This window comes from Capra hircus, chromosome 13 (genome assembly GCF_001704415.2).
Source record: "Capra hircus breed San Clemente chromosome 13, ASM170441v1, whole genome shotgun sequence".
Lineage (NCBI taxonomy): Eukaryota > Metazoa > Chordata > Mammalia > Artiodactyla > Bovidae > Capra > Capra hircus.
Genome location: NC_030820.1, coordinates 50,784,718 through 50,799,762, shown reverse-complemented (window position 1 = coordinate 50,799,762; position 15,045 = coordinate 50,784,718). Strand labels below are relative to the sequence as shown.

The 15,045-nt window shown below is 53.7% G+C and overlaps 1 protein-coding gene across 1 annotated transcript; it reads right to left on the bottom strand.

The window, feature by feature from the left end:
• On the bottom strand, positions 310–14,160 carry C13H20orf27 (chromosome 13 C20orf27 homolog). The gene is made up of 6 exons (XM_018057399.1): positions 13,283–14,160; positions 6,118–6,234; positions 4,681–4,823; positions 2,192–2,330; positions 1,207–1,329; positions 310–969 (listed from the first exon to the last, which is right to left on the bottom strand). The coding sequence occupies exons 2-6, from the start codon at positions 6,134–6,136 to the stop codon at positions 869–871; spliced, it is 525 nt and encodes a 174-aa protein (XP_017912888.1). The 5' UTR covers positions 6,137–6,234; positions 13,283–14,160; the 3' UTR covers positions 310–868.

Below are 15,045 nucleotides of genomic sequence, written 5' to 3'. Positions count from 1 at the left end.
GAGGTTTTCAGCTGTGCATGGGGCTGGGAACTGACTAGAAAGGAGTGCTGCTGCCTCTGGTCAAGCCTCCCAAACTGAACACCCATTCCACAAGACCTCTCTGACCTGGGTGGAAGGCCCCTCCCCGTGCAGACTCATTTTGGCAGGCCTAAAACGCCACCACCCGCACATACCTTTTTTGGGGCTAGGTGCTGTAATACCACAAAGTAGCCCTGCTTCCAAAAAGAGTAAGTAGCCAAAACTGTTCCTTGGCCCATTTGCAAGGACTGGGCATTCTCAGGGCCCTGGAGAACAAACACCCTGCTAGCCTCTGGTATCCACTGGAAGTTTTATTTCTTCAGGACTTTATCCCAACCAGTCATTTAAAAACAACACAGACCTAGGGGGTAGGGATTGGGAACTGCATCTCCCTCCTCACCGTGGACAGCAGTGGAAAAAACGGAGTAGACAAGAGAGGTGGCTAAAGCGAGACAGCAGCAGTAGTAACGGGCAGCTCCACCACAGAGCCAGCTCCCTCCTCTCCTAGGCTCTGACTGGAGCCCTTATGGCTGGGGTGGGGGTGGTACAAGCCACCCCAGGCCCTCCCCTGGCCCTCCTCAGATAGCCTCCTTGGGGGCTCAATCCATTTCTTCCAGCAGGAGGCTGAGGCACACAGGAGAAAGTGGGAGAAGAGGACGTTGGAGGGGCAGGGAGGTGGCACATTAAATGAGGTGAGAGGCGTGGGCAAGGCTCTAGCGTAGAGGCCCATGGACCCTCCGCCTGCACACCCACCCTGGGGAAGGGGGAGGAAGCCGCACCATCATGCAGCATCTGGGGGATGAGGCTGGGTTTAAGGCCGAGGGCCCTGAGGCAGGTGGCACCGAGGGCCTCAGTCGAAGCCGCGCCAGTCACTATGCTCGGAGTCGTATTCTAGCTCAGCACCCACGCACCTGACGCCGTCTAGCAGCATGGGTGTGCCGTGGTGTCGGTCTGCAAGACAGGCGACAAGTCAGTATGCCAGGGTAGACCCTGGCCCCACCTACTCCAAGGAGACTCCTCTACCTTCCCTCCCAGCTCTGCTAGAGGATGGGGAGAAAGGCACCCATCAAGGAGACTGGGAATGGGCCAAAACAAGGATCCCTTTTTCAGGCTCAAGGAGGGTGGAAACTCCTTGTAGCCAAGCTGGTGCCTCCCTCCTCTAGCCAGACCTAGGCCTCAAGCTCTCACCCATGACGCGTGCCTGCACCATCACGCGCACGCAGGTGTCGGGGCCACCTTCACAGGCTAGCAGCATCTCCTCCTTGAGGACGCCCTCCTTGTGCGCTGAGTACTCACACTTGACGCTGTAACCTGCCCGGGGCGATCAGCACCTCTGTGGCCTCCTGCCCCCCAGCACTCACTGGTTCCCCACCCACCACCAAGACCTCTAGAGGAGCAAGGATGGCCCAAACTCCCCTCCACCCCTGCCCCCAGGGCTGGGTACACAGGCCTCTGGAACTTGCCATTCTTCAATGAGCTCTACATGTAGGCCAGAAGTCAAACTCAGGCTTGCAAGAGGTGGGATTCCCCAAAAACACAGGCAGGGAGAGAGGGTGATGGGGGAGGGAGGGAGGAGCAGGGCAGGGACTGAGCAGATCAGGTGGCAAGAGGCAAAGACCTGAGGAGGCTTGCTCAACCCACTTAAGGGCAAAGTCATGAAGTGGAGGTAGGGGAGACATGAAACTGAAGCTGGGGTTTCTGTAAACGGTGAAACTGATTCGCTAGCCTTTGGGAGGAGGGGTGCTGAAGGTGGCAGGGTATGGAAAAGCAACTTCAGGTCTGGTGGGAGCTGGGAGGCAGCTGCCCAAAGTTCCTGAGGTTCCAGTAGGTTTCCCCTGGCAAAGGAAGGGCTAGAGGCCCAGAGCAGTTCCTCAGAGGGCTCCCACCATCCCCCTGAAGTAACCATCAGGCGGTGAGCAGACATAGGTCAATTGTGAACAGACATAGGTCAATTGTGTGCGCCCGTGGACTTCTGTCCAGGAGTGAGGGCTGGGGCATGGGACCTGCCAAGTTGCCACACAGCAGGCCTATAAAGAGGCATCATGTCTCCTGGTTTCTGAGCCACCCATCAGCCCTTGATAGGGGGAAGGAAGTACCCATGCTGTCACTCCTACTCACACCCAGGCTCTACTAGAGGAGGGCAAGCTTCCAGCACCCCAAGCAGGGGACGCACCTTCTGGGATGGGCATGACGCTGAGGAGCTTGAGGTGCAGGCTGGGGACAGGTGTCTCTCGGACGTCCTTGCTCAGCCTGTGCACTGGGGGTAGAGTGAAGGTAATCTCATACCTGTGCAGGATCTTCAGGAAGCCAACCTGCAGCAGGAGGGGTAGGGGATGGAGCCACCTTCACTTACAGTCTCCCCCAGGGTCCGCCCGGGTTGTACCACTGGTGATCCTGTGGGCCCTCCACTTGCGTCCTTGACAATCCCAGGGGATTCTGACTCCCTCCATCATTCTAGCTGGTTCACACCCCTGGCCTGGCAGCTCCAGGCCCTTTCCTCAAGGACCCCACCCCTATCACTTGTCCCATATCTGTCTCATGGGCCCTGAAGTTCCTTGGTGGCCCATTCTATAGATGATTAAATAGAAGCCAGGAAATGGCTGGCTGAAGGCCACAGTGTGGTTGAGCTACAGTCCTCCCTGTACCTCTTGGCTACTTCTGCCACACAGCAAGGCACCAGCCACTGCCCACAGGGAAGGCTCAAAACCCCACTACACAGGCTATCCACTTGCCCCCACCACTATCAGCATGTGCCCAGGGACACTGGTCCTCTGGTCACTCATGGTGGGGCCACCAGGCAACATAGATAGCACAAGATGCAGGGTGGGTCAGAATCATAAAAACAGACTCTAGACGAGCTTTGTCAGTCCAGGGCTGGCCCACAAGACTGGCACCAGTCATGGAACCTGGAATCCAGCCTGCCCTGCTGGGACATGAACATGGATGCCTGTCCATTCAAAGGCTCACTGTGTCCAACAGCCCTGATTCACAGCCTGGGAAACTTCTGTTGTTCATACACACAGCTCTGCCATCCTCAGAAACTCCAGTCATGTGACGGGTCACAGGCCAGGGTAGCTATTGGGCAGGTAGGCTGACTGGAGTGCCAGTCCAGGAAGGGCAATGTGGGTGCTGTATCCACAGCTCACAGGGCATACGCTCTCCTGCTCAGTTTCAGGAAATGGATGGCCCTGTCCTTTGAGGGAGCATTTAGCCTTTCAGTAGGATCAGGATGATGTCACTGTGTGATAAAGCTCAGTCCCTATGGCTCCAACACTCTGCTAAAAGAGGGCACACCTCTCAAGAGGGCTTTCTGGCTGTACTTGCTAATCACTGGCTGTACCCTGTGATCCAGCTGCACCACTTGCAGTATTTCCCTGGAGAAATACTCAGATGTAAAAAAAACAAAACAAAACTCATCACTGCCCTGTTTATAACAGTACAAAATAGAAATAACTGTTAACACCAGGAACAGGGAACCAGCTAAATCAATGATGACAGATATAGTGGAATATCAGGCAGTTGTAAAATCTCATGGAAAATTATTTACTGAAACAAACAGGAGACGGATCACAACAGAAGCAACCAAAAAACAGTGTGTACACTGGTATACCAGCTTTTCATTTTTGGAAAGAAAGCTAGAAAGGAAACTGGAATAACATAAAAATATTAACCATGGTTATTTCTTGATAGTATGATTGCAGATACTTTTAAATTTCTTTATAGTTTTCTCTATCTTCCAAATTTTCTCTACCATGGACATGAATAGATTTTGCAATGGGAGGCAGGGAGCTATTTTTGAAAGTTTGGGTTCATTCTGTTTGCTCCCTTGGGGAAACTGTCAGCTCTTGGAGAAAGAGCAAGGGTTTTAGACTTGGACAGAAATGGTTATGACTCTGGGCCCCTCCTCAGGGTGGTCCCAATAGGTCAGACACCAACCACCATGCTCACCTCCATGCCTTCTGGGGCTCAACATGGGAGCCCTGGTATACTGTCCAACCTTAAGGCCTCACTCCCTGTTTCCCTCCAATCCATCCCCTCCAGAGAATTCTTCCAGCCCCTCCCAAATGGATGTGGGATCTAACAGTGTCCCAGCAGCTGGAGGAGCCAAGGGTGTACGAGGTATGGACACTAGAAGAGAGGGAGAAGGGAAAATCACAGGGGTGATAAATACTACTGCCAAGAGCTTCAATCAGCCAGAGGTTTGGCAAAGCAGAGTAAATAAAGTCACACCATGTTATCAATATAATTAGCCTCACATACATACACCCTTCCATTTCCAGTTCTTTGGGGTGTCACTTGTCTCTACTTCAGAGAAGGAAAACCGAGGTGACCTGCCCAAGGTCACAGAGCCAAAATAGGAGGCCCAGAACTGAACCCAGCCCTGTGACACCAAAGCCTGGACATCTGCCTTCCAATTGCAATGGCTGGGGTGATGCTGATGATAACAGCAGCTCCACTCCCATTCAAGTAATATCCTAAGTGCACTCATCTCATCACAGTCTCACACTTCCCATTTTACAGATGGGGAAACCAAGGCCCAGGGAAGGACAAAGATGGAGCCAGCTTAGAGGAAATGGAAGAGGCCCAGGAAGCTGGGCAGGGCCAGGGAGAAGGTAGAGGGAATAAGGCTGATGATTATGATGAGGGGAGGTATGCACATACCTTGACCAGAAAGCTGCTGTCGCTCTCCTGGGTGACCATGACCACAGAGTCATGCAGCTTCTCATCAAAGTGGACGTGACTCTGGGAGCTTTCTGCATCGTGGCTTGCTGCGAAGCGGATACTCCGGACTCTGGACTTGCTGCCTACAAGAGAGTGGGAGAGAGCTCCCGCGGTGTTGCCTTCTCCTAGCCCCAGGAAACTACTCCACCATGTCGCTGCCCTGCCCCTGTGACTGCCCCTTCATATCAGTCAACATCCACTGCTGAGCAAGGCCACATCCTACTGGACAATGGAGATCGTAAGGCTTGAGATTCTCATCTGCCCCTGCCTGCTTAGTCTTCCCACAGAAAATGCACACCCTCAAAGAGGGTATGGGGGGATTTAGGGATTAGCTAATATGACCCTTCACTTAAAGGGAATGGGGCTGACAGGGAAGAGACAGTCCTGACGCTAACCAAACCCTGGGCAATGCAGGACTCAGCCCCAGTGCTCAGGATACCCTGCCCTCTGCTCTCCTTCACATTTCCAAGCTCCCCATCTCTCAGGCCTTCTCTTCTAGGTCTGCCAGTCCTGAGGCCCTCTGCCTGCCCCTCCTGCTAACCCCCTTGAGAGGGGAAAAGGGCAGAGACAGGAATAGGCTTGGGCTCTATGGGACCTGCCTGGGGGTGGGAGAAACAAAGAGGGTCAAAAACTACACTCAGCCCTCCTAGAAGGGGCTGCAGCTTCCTCTAAACCTCACTACTGATCATTGGCAGGTAAGAAGAACCCAGGGGAGGCTCCAGGACCCCTCCCAGAGACACCTTTCCTTCCTCCGCTTAACTCCTCACATGGAGCTGTCCCTCACTGGATCAGGTTTTCCAAGGCCAGGCAGTCAGGGAGTTAAGGCAGGCAGATTAGTGGGAGCTTGGTGAGGGCCTGGGCCAGTCCTTGCCTGGGTTTTTGCACACAGTGAAGACTCAATGGAGGCCCAAGGGGTCAACCTGGCATTTCCACATTTCCCTGCTGAGTCCCTCAGATTTAACCCTCATATCCTACCTCACCTAAAACCTTCTATGAGTCTTTCTGGACTCTGAATGAAACCCCAATTCCTTTCCACAACCTACTGTAGCCCTACCCACTTCAGAGCCTCAGTGCTTACACCAAGCCCCTTGTGCCACCAACCTCCACAGTGGAACCGGGAGACTGGGACATGGGGCCACGAGGGCAGCACACCTCCACAGGTCAGCAAACCAAGGTTCCCTGCTAGGGCCTGGGCGTCCCCAGCACAAACACTGGTGTAATTACTGATGTAATATAATTCATACCTCACATTCAGACAGACAGACAGACAGACACACACACACACAGCCAACACAGATCCCACATGCAACAATACCCCTTCCCACCAGGGTGCACTGTAAGACTCTACAAACCCCAGCAGACCAGGCAGGCACTCACCCTTGTTGGCTGCAGCCATGGACGCCCTCCCTGCCACAGGGTGAGACACGCAGCTCCTGCCGGACACCACCGGTCACACTCAGCAGCCTCCCATGCTCCAGGGACACCAGCAGGAGCCTGACAGGTGGGGAGTGCAGAAGGGAGGGCAAGGGTCAGGGCCACTGATGGGCCTGTGGCTGGTGGGAGAGCAGAGGTTTCCCTTTAGGAAGGACCCAAACCCCTGCAGCTCTCAGTAGCCCAAGTGGTACCTGTGCCCCTTACTCCTCCACCCACTCCACATTTGCCAAGAGCCCTCACCCTTGCCTGACACACTACTGACCCACAGCCCGGCCAGCATGTACTGAGCTGCAGTTTCTGGGTGTCAAAGCACGAGCCCAGAACTCTAGTGCCCAGCAGACCTGAGGCTGGTGGGAAGAGGCAGCCAGCAAAGGAAGGGGACTTCACTGGCACTTTCCAGGGGCCAGTTCTGGCACTGGTGACCCAAGAGTTGGCCCAGCCCAGACACACAGGTTGTACCATCATACATCCAGAGGTCACAGTATTCTTGCTGCACAAGTTAATCCAGGTTAGAATTAACAGTAGGTTTCGAGGGGGTGAAATACGGGGGCCTATATGCCCTGAGGGTTCAGAGGTTAAAGCAGCTGCCTGCAATGCAGGAGACCTGGGTTCAATCCCTGGGTCCGGACGATCCCCTGGAGAAGGAAATGGCAACCCAATCCAGTATTCTTGCCTGGAGAATCCCATGGACAGAGGAGCCTGGTGGGCTACAGTCCACGGGGTCACAGAGTCGGACACGACTGAGCAATTTCACTATTCACTATATAATAAGACATGTTCTTAGAGCTTTCCCTCCTGGTGATCACACAGGGCCATAAACAGAACAGGCACCTATGAGAGGGTTGCCACCCATCAGAACTCACAGTTCAGACTCTGGCTTGATTGGCAGGCCCTCCAGTTCAGCTCCCCAAGGACAGCCTCAGGGCAGAGGCAATGGCAAGTACCCCCAGGAAGCCTGTGTAAGCAGCACAGCTCTGAAACACTGGGCTGGGACCATCTCAGCATCAAAGAGAATATTAACAGATGGAACTATATAAAATCAGAGCATTCACAGTGATTATGAAAAAAGGAAGAAAGCAAAACAAATCGAAACCCTCATTTGTCACTACCGACAACAGCAACACCCTAACTCTCTGCTCTGAAAACTGGCAATCTTAAAGAGAATTAATTCAGTTTGTCTCTTGGTCTTTCTTGTAGCCAAATTGCCCTGGTGTTAAAGGATAGCTCTTCCTTAACAAAGGAATGACTGAATGCTAAATAATTCTGCAACCCCCCCAAAAACAAATGTTGGAAGCAACACCAATCAGTGGGTGCTAAGCCAGGAAGGCATGGATGCTCACAGATGCACAAGTACCACTGACAGATGACCCAGGTTAAAGGGAACAAGTGTGCCATGGAGCAAAGTGGTACTAGCCAGTCTTGCACTGGTCAGTCTCCTCTCACTCAGAATGGGACACCGGCACAAGTAAGCCTACTGAAGTGAAGTGGCACCAAGCCACAGCACCGCCTGACTGGGCAGTTCTGCCCCAAATGTCTAGCCTGCAAGCAGAACCAATTAAATGGCTCCACAAAAAAGCAAGGAGACAAACCCAGAGGGCCAGATATTCTGCAAGACAAGTGACCTAATTTTAATAAAAGAAGGAAGTTGCTTTAGATAGGAGATGGGCCAGCTGCAGCCTGTCGGGCTGCCACTGTTTCCTGTTTTTTTTGTAAAGTTTTACTGGCACACAACCAAGTGCTCATTTGTTTAATGTTGTCTAAAACTGCTTTTATTTGTTTGTTTTGCTGTGCCCTCACGGCTTACACGATCTTAATTCCCTGACCCAGGGATTAAAGCCTGGCAGTGAAAGTCCTAACCACTGGACTGCCACCTAAAATTGCTTTTGCACTAAAGCAATCCCTGGTTCAGGAAGATCTCCTGGAGGAGAAAATGGCAACCAACTCCAGTATTTTTACTTGGAAAAAAACTCCATGGACAGAGGAGTCTGGCAGGCTACAGTCCACAGGGCTGCAAAGAGTCGGACATGACTGAGCACACACATTAAAACTACTGTGAGTAGTTGCCACAGAGGCCACATAGCCTGCAAAGTCTAAAATATTTACTGTCTTGCCCTTCACAGTAGAAGTTTGCCAAATGCTCTGCTAAATTAATACACAAAGAGACTAAGAAGGCAGGATACTCAATGGGACAACTGACCTGGTTTTTCCCACCACATCAGTTTCAAAAAGAAAAATATATGTAGAAGGGCATTTCTCAGTTCAGTGCAGTTCAGTTCAATCGCTCAGTCATGAGAGATAATCGGGAAATGTTAATAAACAGGACTGGATCTTAGACGACATTAAGAAATAAGAGTTGATCAGCTAGGTGAGATAATGGAATTCGATTATGTAGAGAAGTATGTCCTTATTTCCCCTGGAGGAGGAAATGGGAGCCCACTCCAGTGTTCTTGCCTGGAGAATGCCATGGACAGAGGAGGCTGGTGGGCTACAGTCCATGGGGTCGCAAAGAGTTGGACACAACAGACTGAGCGCCCATGCACACACGTGTCCTTATCTGTCAGAGATAGACACTAAAGTAGAGATGAGTGATGCATGAATGACCTCTGCTGGTCCAGGGAATGAGGAAAAACCATTGAGTAGCCTCAGAGTTGGCGCTGGGCCTGTGGAGGGCATGACCTCAAGGCCCCTCAGGTTCTGAGCTACCCTGGCAGCAGGCCTTACCTCCCTCCCCATTTCCCAATACCAAAGCCCACCAAGGCTCAAGCCCCACCTCAAAGGCAGGGCTAACAGCTTGGGTATGAGGAGCACCCCCAACTGGAAGCCTCAGGAGGTACAGGGAAGGGCAAAGCTAGAGTCTCAGGAATGCAGGAACAGCCCCAGGCCAGCACTCTGGGTCAGTCCCAGAAGGGCAGCCCCTAAGGCTGTCTCCAGAAAGTCTGGCCCTTGGAGAGAAGCCTGCCCTACCTACCCACTCCAGCCATCCCCTGAAGCTGTGGACTCAGAGCCTGTGAAACACAGCCAAGAGCAAGGGGACCAGGCCTTCCCCTTACCTAGCACAGAGGCTGCTCCAGCCACATCTCTATACCAGAGGAAAAATGACAAGCTCCCCCCATTTCCTGGGCTTCCCAGGTGGCTCAGCGGTAGAGAATCCGCCTGCAGTGCAGGAGACACGGGAGAGGTGGGTTCAATCCCTGGATCAGGAAGATCCTCTGGAGAAGGAAATGGCAACTCCTTTGAGTATTCCTGCCTGGGAAATCCCATGGACAGAGGAACTGGTGGGCTACAGTCCATGGGGTCATACAAGAGTCGGACATGACTTAGTGACTACACAACAACAATCATGATTTTGTGGCTTCTCAGGTGGCGCAGTGGTAAAGAATCCACCTGCCAATGCAGGAGACTCAGAAGATGTGGGTTCGATTCCTGGGTTGGGAAGATCCCTGGAGTAGGAAACAGCTTCCTTCCCAGGACACTTCCTGGGAAGCCTGGATGAAACTGGCTGGTGAGCAAAGGCTCCTAGGGCTTTTATATGCAGGGTCCTGTACCTGTCTTCCTCCCCTGTCCGCTGCCTGCTGCCTGCCTGCCTGCCTTCACCCAGGCCATCTGCCTGGAATAATTCTGTTCTCCCATCCACATCTCAGCATGGGGACCCTTTTCAAGGCAGCACAACCCATTCTCAACCCTCCCATTCCAGGATAGGCCTGAAAATCTTCAAAAAGAATTCCTTCTCACTTCTGGGATCACTTAATATCTCTGTCTCCCACCTTACAAGAGTAGCGACTGTGCTTTTGCCAAACCCTGTATCCCCAGCACCCAGCCCAGCATCTGGCAGGGAGCAGCTGTGTTAGGTTTATATTCATTAAATGAATGAATGACCAAACTAAACAGAGCCCAAGAATGGGCCTCAGTGGGCCCTTTAGGCAGACGTAGCACATCAGGGCCCAGAGGTTCTCAGAAGAGCTCCCCACCCTGCTCTCTTAGCAACCCCTGCGCTGGAAGGCATTCCCCTTCCCCCATCTCAGAGTGGTGCTTCCCACAGGGCATCTTCTAGCCTGGCCACAATCAGCTGTTACCTCCCCACTGCCACCACCAACCTTGAAATGGAAGGTCACTGAGGGCAGGACCTGTGTCTCTTGCACTGCCCAGAGCCCAGTATAGAGCAAGCACTCAGGCACTGCCTTGTAACCCTTGAGCACTGAGAACAGAGAATGAGAAGGCCCAGAGAAGGCTGGAAAAGCTCCTTTCCCAGCAGAAAGACTCATTGGTTGCTGTCCCCTGTGAGCCAGACCCTGAGCTACACACAATTCTTCATCAGAATCGGCATCAGGCCTCTTCCTGCAGCAGCTGTTCCCAAAGAGAAACACCAGGCATGCTTGAAGCCCCAGGCCTCCTCTTGCGCCAGCCAAATCTTGATCGTGGCCCAAGCAGCTCAGCCCCCAAGAGGCAGCAGAGCCCCAAAGACCTGGTTTAAATTCAGGTTGCATGGCAAAGTTACTTCATGCCTCAGTGCCTCAGTTTCCTCACCTGCAGCATAGGAATAAATCAGCAATGACCTCTTCCTCCGTGGGTCTGGTGCAGCTGGTGCCTGAAGCTCTGTGACAGCACTCGCCACTCTGCCCCCACCTTTGTAGAACAAATCACCCAAAGGACTGCCTTCTGAAGCAACAGCAATTTCAGCATCAAAGAAGCACTTCAAGCCAATCCTGAACAGTCAGGAATGGCCCTCAGGGCAGGCCCGAGGCTCTAGCCTTCTTAGAAAACAGCTCAAGGGTTGAGGGGCCTCTCTCTCCCTTTCATCATCTGCCTTCCCCCTCCCCCACTCTCAGGCCAGCAAGTTCTCCAGGGATTGCCAGAGAGCAGACTGTTGGGAGCTCACTGTCCACCTCCCTCAACCGGAAGGACTTACAAAGAAAATGTGAAGAATATATATCCTGGGAAATTCCCCCCATTCCAGCAAAAAAAAAAAAAAGACACCCCCTCTTTAAATGAGCTGTCAGAGGTGGTACCACGGAGAGTCATGGGATGGGGAGGGTTGAGAAGCTGGAATAAGGGCCTTGGGGGTCTTCTTCAGCTCTCAGTTACTCTCTCAGGGACTGTTAGAACCTTCTCTCTGGGAAATAGAGAGCTCCTAGCTCAGGTCCCTCTCAGCTTTAGAGAGAAAAGCTGCTTCGAGGTTATCCTACCCAGAGTAAGGCTCAGCCAGGTCCACTGGTGCCTCTGGCATGAGGAACAGAAACAAGGAAATGGCAGCTAGGCAGAGAGACAGTTACACAGAAACTCAGCCCCCTAGATTACCGCTGTGCACACAGGGTGCTAGCTGCTACTCCAAACTGTCCCACACTTGGTGCCCAAGGCTGGAGAGGGGGCCAAAGACAGTCTGTCCACGGCAAAGTAGAGCTCCAGGACCTGCCACCCTCTTGCCCTATACACCACAGCTTCATGCTCACAGCACCTCTCTGCAGCCCCCAAGTCCCAGGCATCACAGGACCAGCCCCAGCTTGTCCTCTGCTTTGTGGTTAGGGACATGCTTCTTGGGCCCTTGTTTCTCATTCATTCTTCAATTCCCATTCTCAACCTGTTCAAGTATTTTCTGAGCCAGGAACTGTACAAGTCCTACCCTCCCCACCCCAACTCTGGGCTCAATCCTGGCTTAAGCACCCAATCCCACAGAAGCTGTTCCTCAAAGCTCAAGCATGGGGCTTCCCTGGTGGCTCAGTGGTAAAGAATCTGCCTGCCAATGCAGGAGACACAGGTTTGATTCCTGGTCAGGGAAGATCCCACTTGTTGAGGAGCAACTGTGAGGCACAACTACTGAGTCCATGCTCTATAGAGCCCAAAGGCAGCAACTACTGAGCCTTCGTGCTACAACTACTACAGCCGATGTGCCTAGAGCCTATGCTCTGCAACAAGAGAGCAGCCCCAGCTCACTAGGGCCTGCATACCTAGAACAAGGCCTGGAAAGGCAAGGCTGGAGGTCAGGAGTGGTTGTGGCAGTTTTACAGCAACTCAGTCTGGATGTGACTCCGTTTCCTCCTTCTCCAGCAGGCCAGTTGCAAGGGTTAAGTATGGGTGTTCTCTCTCTCAAAAATGGGTGGAGTGGGGCTGAACTGAGGAAAGGACCCCCACCATCTCACATCCTGTCTCCCCAAGAAATGCTGCCTTTCTCTCCCCAGCATCTCCTCCCCACAATCCCTCTAGCCTGAGAGTGCTCAGACACCTCTAGCCTCCAGACTGAATCCCCACCCAGGCAAGGCCAGGTCCAGGGGGCAACAGCTGCCTCTGACCTGCTTCAGCTCCCTGGGCAGAGAAACGCCTTACCCACACTTCCCAAAGCCAAGATTCAACAGGAAAAGCAACTGAATGTCTCCCTTTTCAGTCCACCAGGATCCCTGCTCACTAAAAGAAACACTGGTCCAGAACCTAAACGAAGGCCTCCTGCTCTGTGACAATAGGGTGGTAATCGCCAAGCTCCCAGAGACATCAGGGGCCTGGGTATATGAATCTGTATCCTCTCCACCCTCCATCCCCATCCTATCCTCATCTTCTAAGGGGACAAATGAGTCTGGACACCGCCCCCACCCCACCCACCCCAATCACATCCCTCCCGGGCTGCGAGACGGCGGCTCTGTCCCTCAGAGATAATCCTCTCTGTCCCACTATCACCTCTGCTGACGCAGTAGTTTCGCGAGCCCATACTCCCCAACATCACTGCCCTCCTCCCTGAAGGTGCCGAGCCACACGACGTCAGAGCGAGACTACTCGTCCAAGGTCACCAGCGAGGCGATGACAATGCGGGGGAGGGGTGCTGGGAGTTGCTGGCGGCGCTGACCCTACGCCCCCACCCTCACTGTGTCACACGTGCCCTCGACAGCGCCCCGCGGAAAACACTTCAACTCTACCACCCAACGGTCACCTGCGGCCCTGGGGCCTAATACCTCCCCAGCTCGGGTGCCAAGGAGCCCTCCCTGGCCCGGCCCCGACAGCAGAGCCCTCTAGCTCCAGCCGGAGGGGTCCCAGGCACCGACTACCTAGAACAGTGGCTCGATTGGGAGGGGATCTCTGTGAGCGGGATGAAACTGGGAGGTGGCAGAAGGAAGAGCAGTCTCACCGTGCGGGAAGCACCCTGAGGCCGCGACGGTCAGGGACGACCGCAGCGGCGGCAGCTCTGGAGACCGCGGCAGCTGCCGGGGCTCAACGCCGAACATGAGAGAGCCCCGCGCCGCCGCCACCCGCCACCAGGGCACGCCCCTTCCCCGCCCATTGGTCGACGGGGGGGTGGGGCGAGGGCGCTTCGAACCAATAAGCGGGCGCCAGAGAACCGCCAACGGGTGATGCGCCTCTGCGTCAGGAGGCCCTGCGGCTGCGCCGTAAGAGCCCACGCCCCAGGGGCCGAGAAGTTCTCGCGATGAGGTTAGCCCTCGAGCTCGCCGTAACCAAAGACCGGAATCGCTCAGAAGCCAGAGAAGGAAGAAGCAACTTTGAATGGGCTGAACGCGCGTCCACTCTCAGCGTTGGGGTTTGCACTTTCCGTCTCCGCCCAACTGGAAGGGGCGTCCCGCGGGTTCTGCCCCCTGGAGCGGCCATAAGGTGGGGCTCAGAGCTAGGTGGGGCACCTGAAGGTTGCCTTTTCCCCTAGGCTTCCAAGCCCGCCTGGCCGTTGATACGGGTATCGCTGGGTCCTGTCCTGGAGCGGAAGAACCCTCCATTCTCGCTCTGCGATCTCTGGTTTCGGCATCTTCCTCTTCCGTCTCATCTCCCTGCCTCGGAGGAAATGCCCCCTTGAGGATCTGAGACACATCTTGGGCGCCCGGCTGGCCCTGAAATGCATCAGAACAAAGAAGGCCTCACGGGGTGGGGGTTGGGAGAACCTCTGCAGGCGGCTGCGGGGACCACAGCCTCTGCTGTCTCTATGGAGGCAGTCGCAATGTCAGAAGGATGCGCCTAGCTCTGCGTCCCAGGGTGCGGGCCTGCACAGAACCTTCGGAGCAGAAACGTAGCCGTCGGATCTTTAAGGGTTTTAGCCACTGCTCCGCCTACAGGTCCTTGAACAAACAACCCCCCCTCCCCATTTCGCTGGCTGGATCAGGGTCCCTAAAGTACCCGAGGGGATTGAACCCTTCTAACAGCATAACTAGGAGAGAGATGGTATGGGCGGCTGAAGGCCAGCTTTTCAGAAAGACCGCGGTCACTGCCTCTGGGGAACCTCCAAGGCTCCTACCCTCTGCTGGATCCCTGTGACCCCTAACCTTTCTTCTGGTCCCTGGTTAACACATTGTTGACAGATCTTCCTGAGCTATCATTTCCAGTGAATCCTACCCTGCTTCAAAGCGCTCAGTGCTCTGGGAGTGTCCAGAAAAACCTCAAACTTCTTAGCATCATTTTGGGTGAAACGTGAACCCTCTGGTGTTTGAGATCACCGATCATCGGGAGATTTCCACATTCTGATCTCAGCCCATCTACTCTTGCCAGATGCTTTCTCTTTACCCAACCCCACCAGTCCATGTGTCCCACTTGTCCCGCCTTCAGTTGCAGTCCTATGTCTGTTCTTCAAGGTGGCAGACGATGTGTAAGCTATAGATATTTTGTTTAGTCCATATGTGCTGGTGGCGGAATGAAACACCAACACTGCAGAGTGGTTTGAATCTTTATATTTTAACACTTGCTTCTTAACAGCTGCTTTATTTTATATCCCTTGCACAACAACCTACAGGGCAAGTTGCCAAGCACTATGATTCAGAGACTATACAGTGCGCAGGCGCAGGGCGAGATAACCTTTACCTTGACTTATTTACTGCTGCTAAGACTTTGTTTTGGGGAACTTCCTTATCAACTTAGAATCCGTTTTGTCCCTGGGTCTGTTCCTTTTGAGGA

What these genes read in the sequence shown, in the direction of transcription:
- C13H20orf27 (XM_018057399.1), bottom strand. An exon ending in ACAGCAGCTTTCTGGTCAAG is followed by an intron (nt 2,331 to 4,680) that starts GTATGTGCATAC and finishes CTCCTGCTGCAG; the next exon opens with GTTGGCTTCCTGAAGATCCT. An exon ending in GGTGCAGGCACGCGTCATGG is followed by an intron (nt 970 to 1,206) that starts GTGAGAGCTTGA and finishes CCTGTCTTGCAG; the next exon opens with ACCGACACCACGGCACACCC.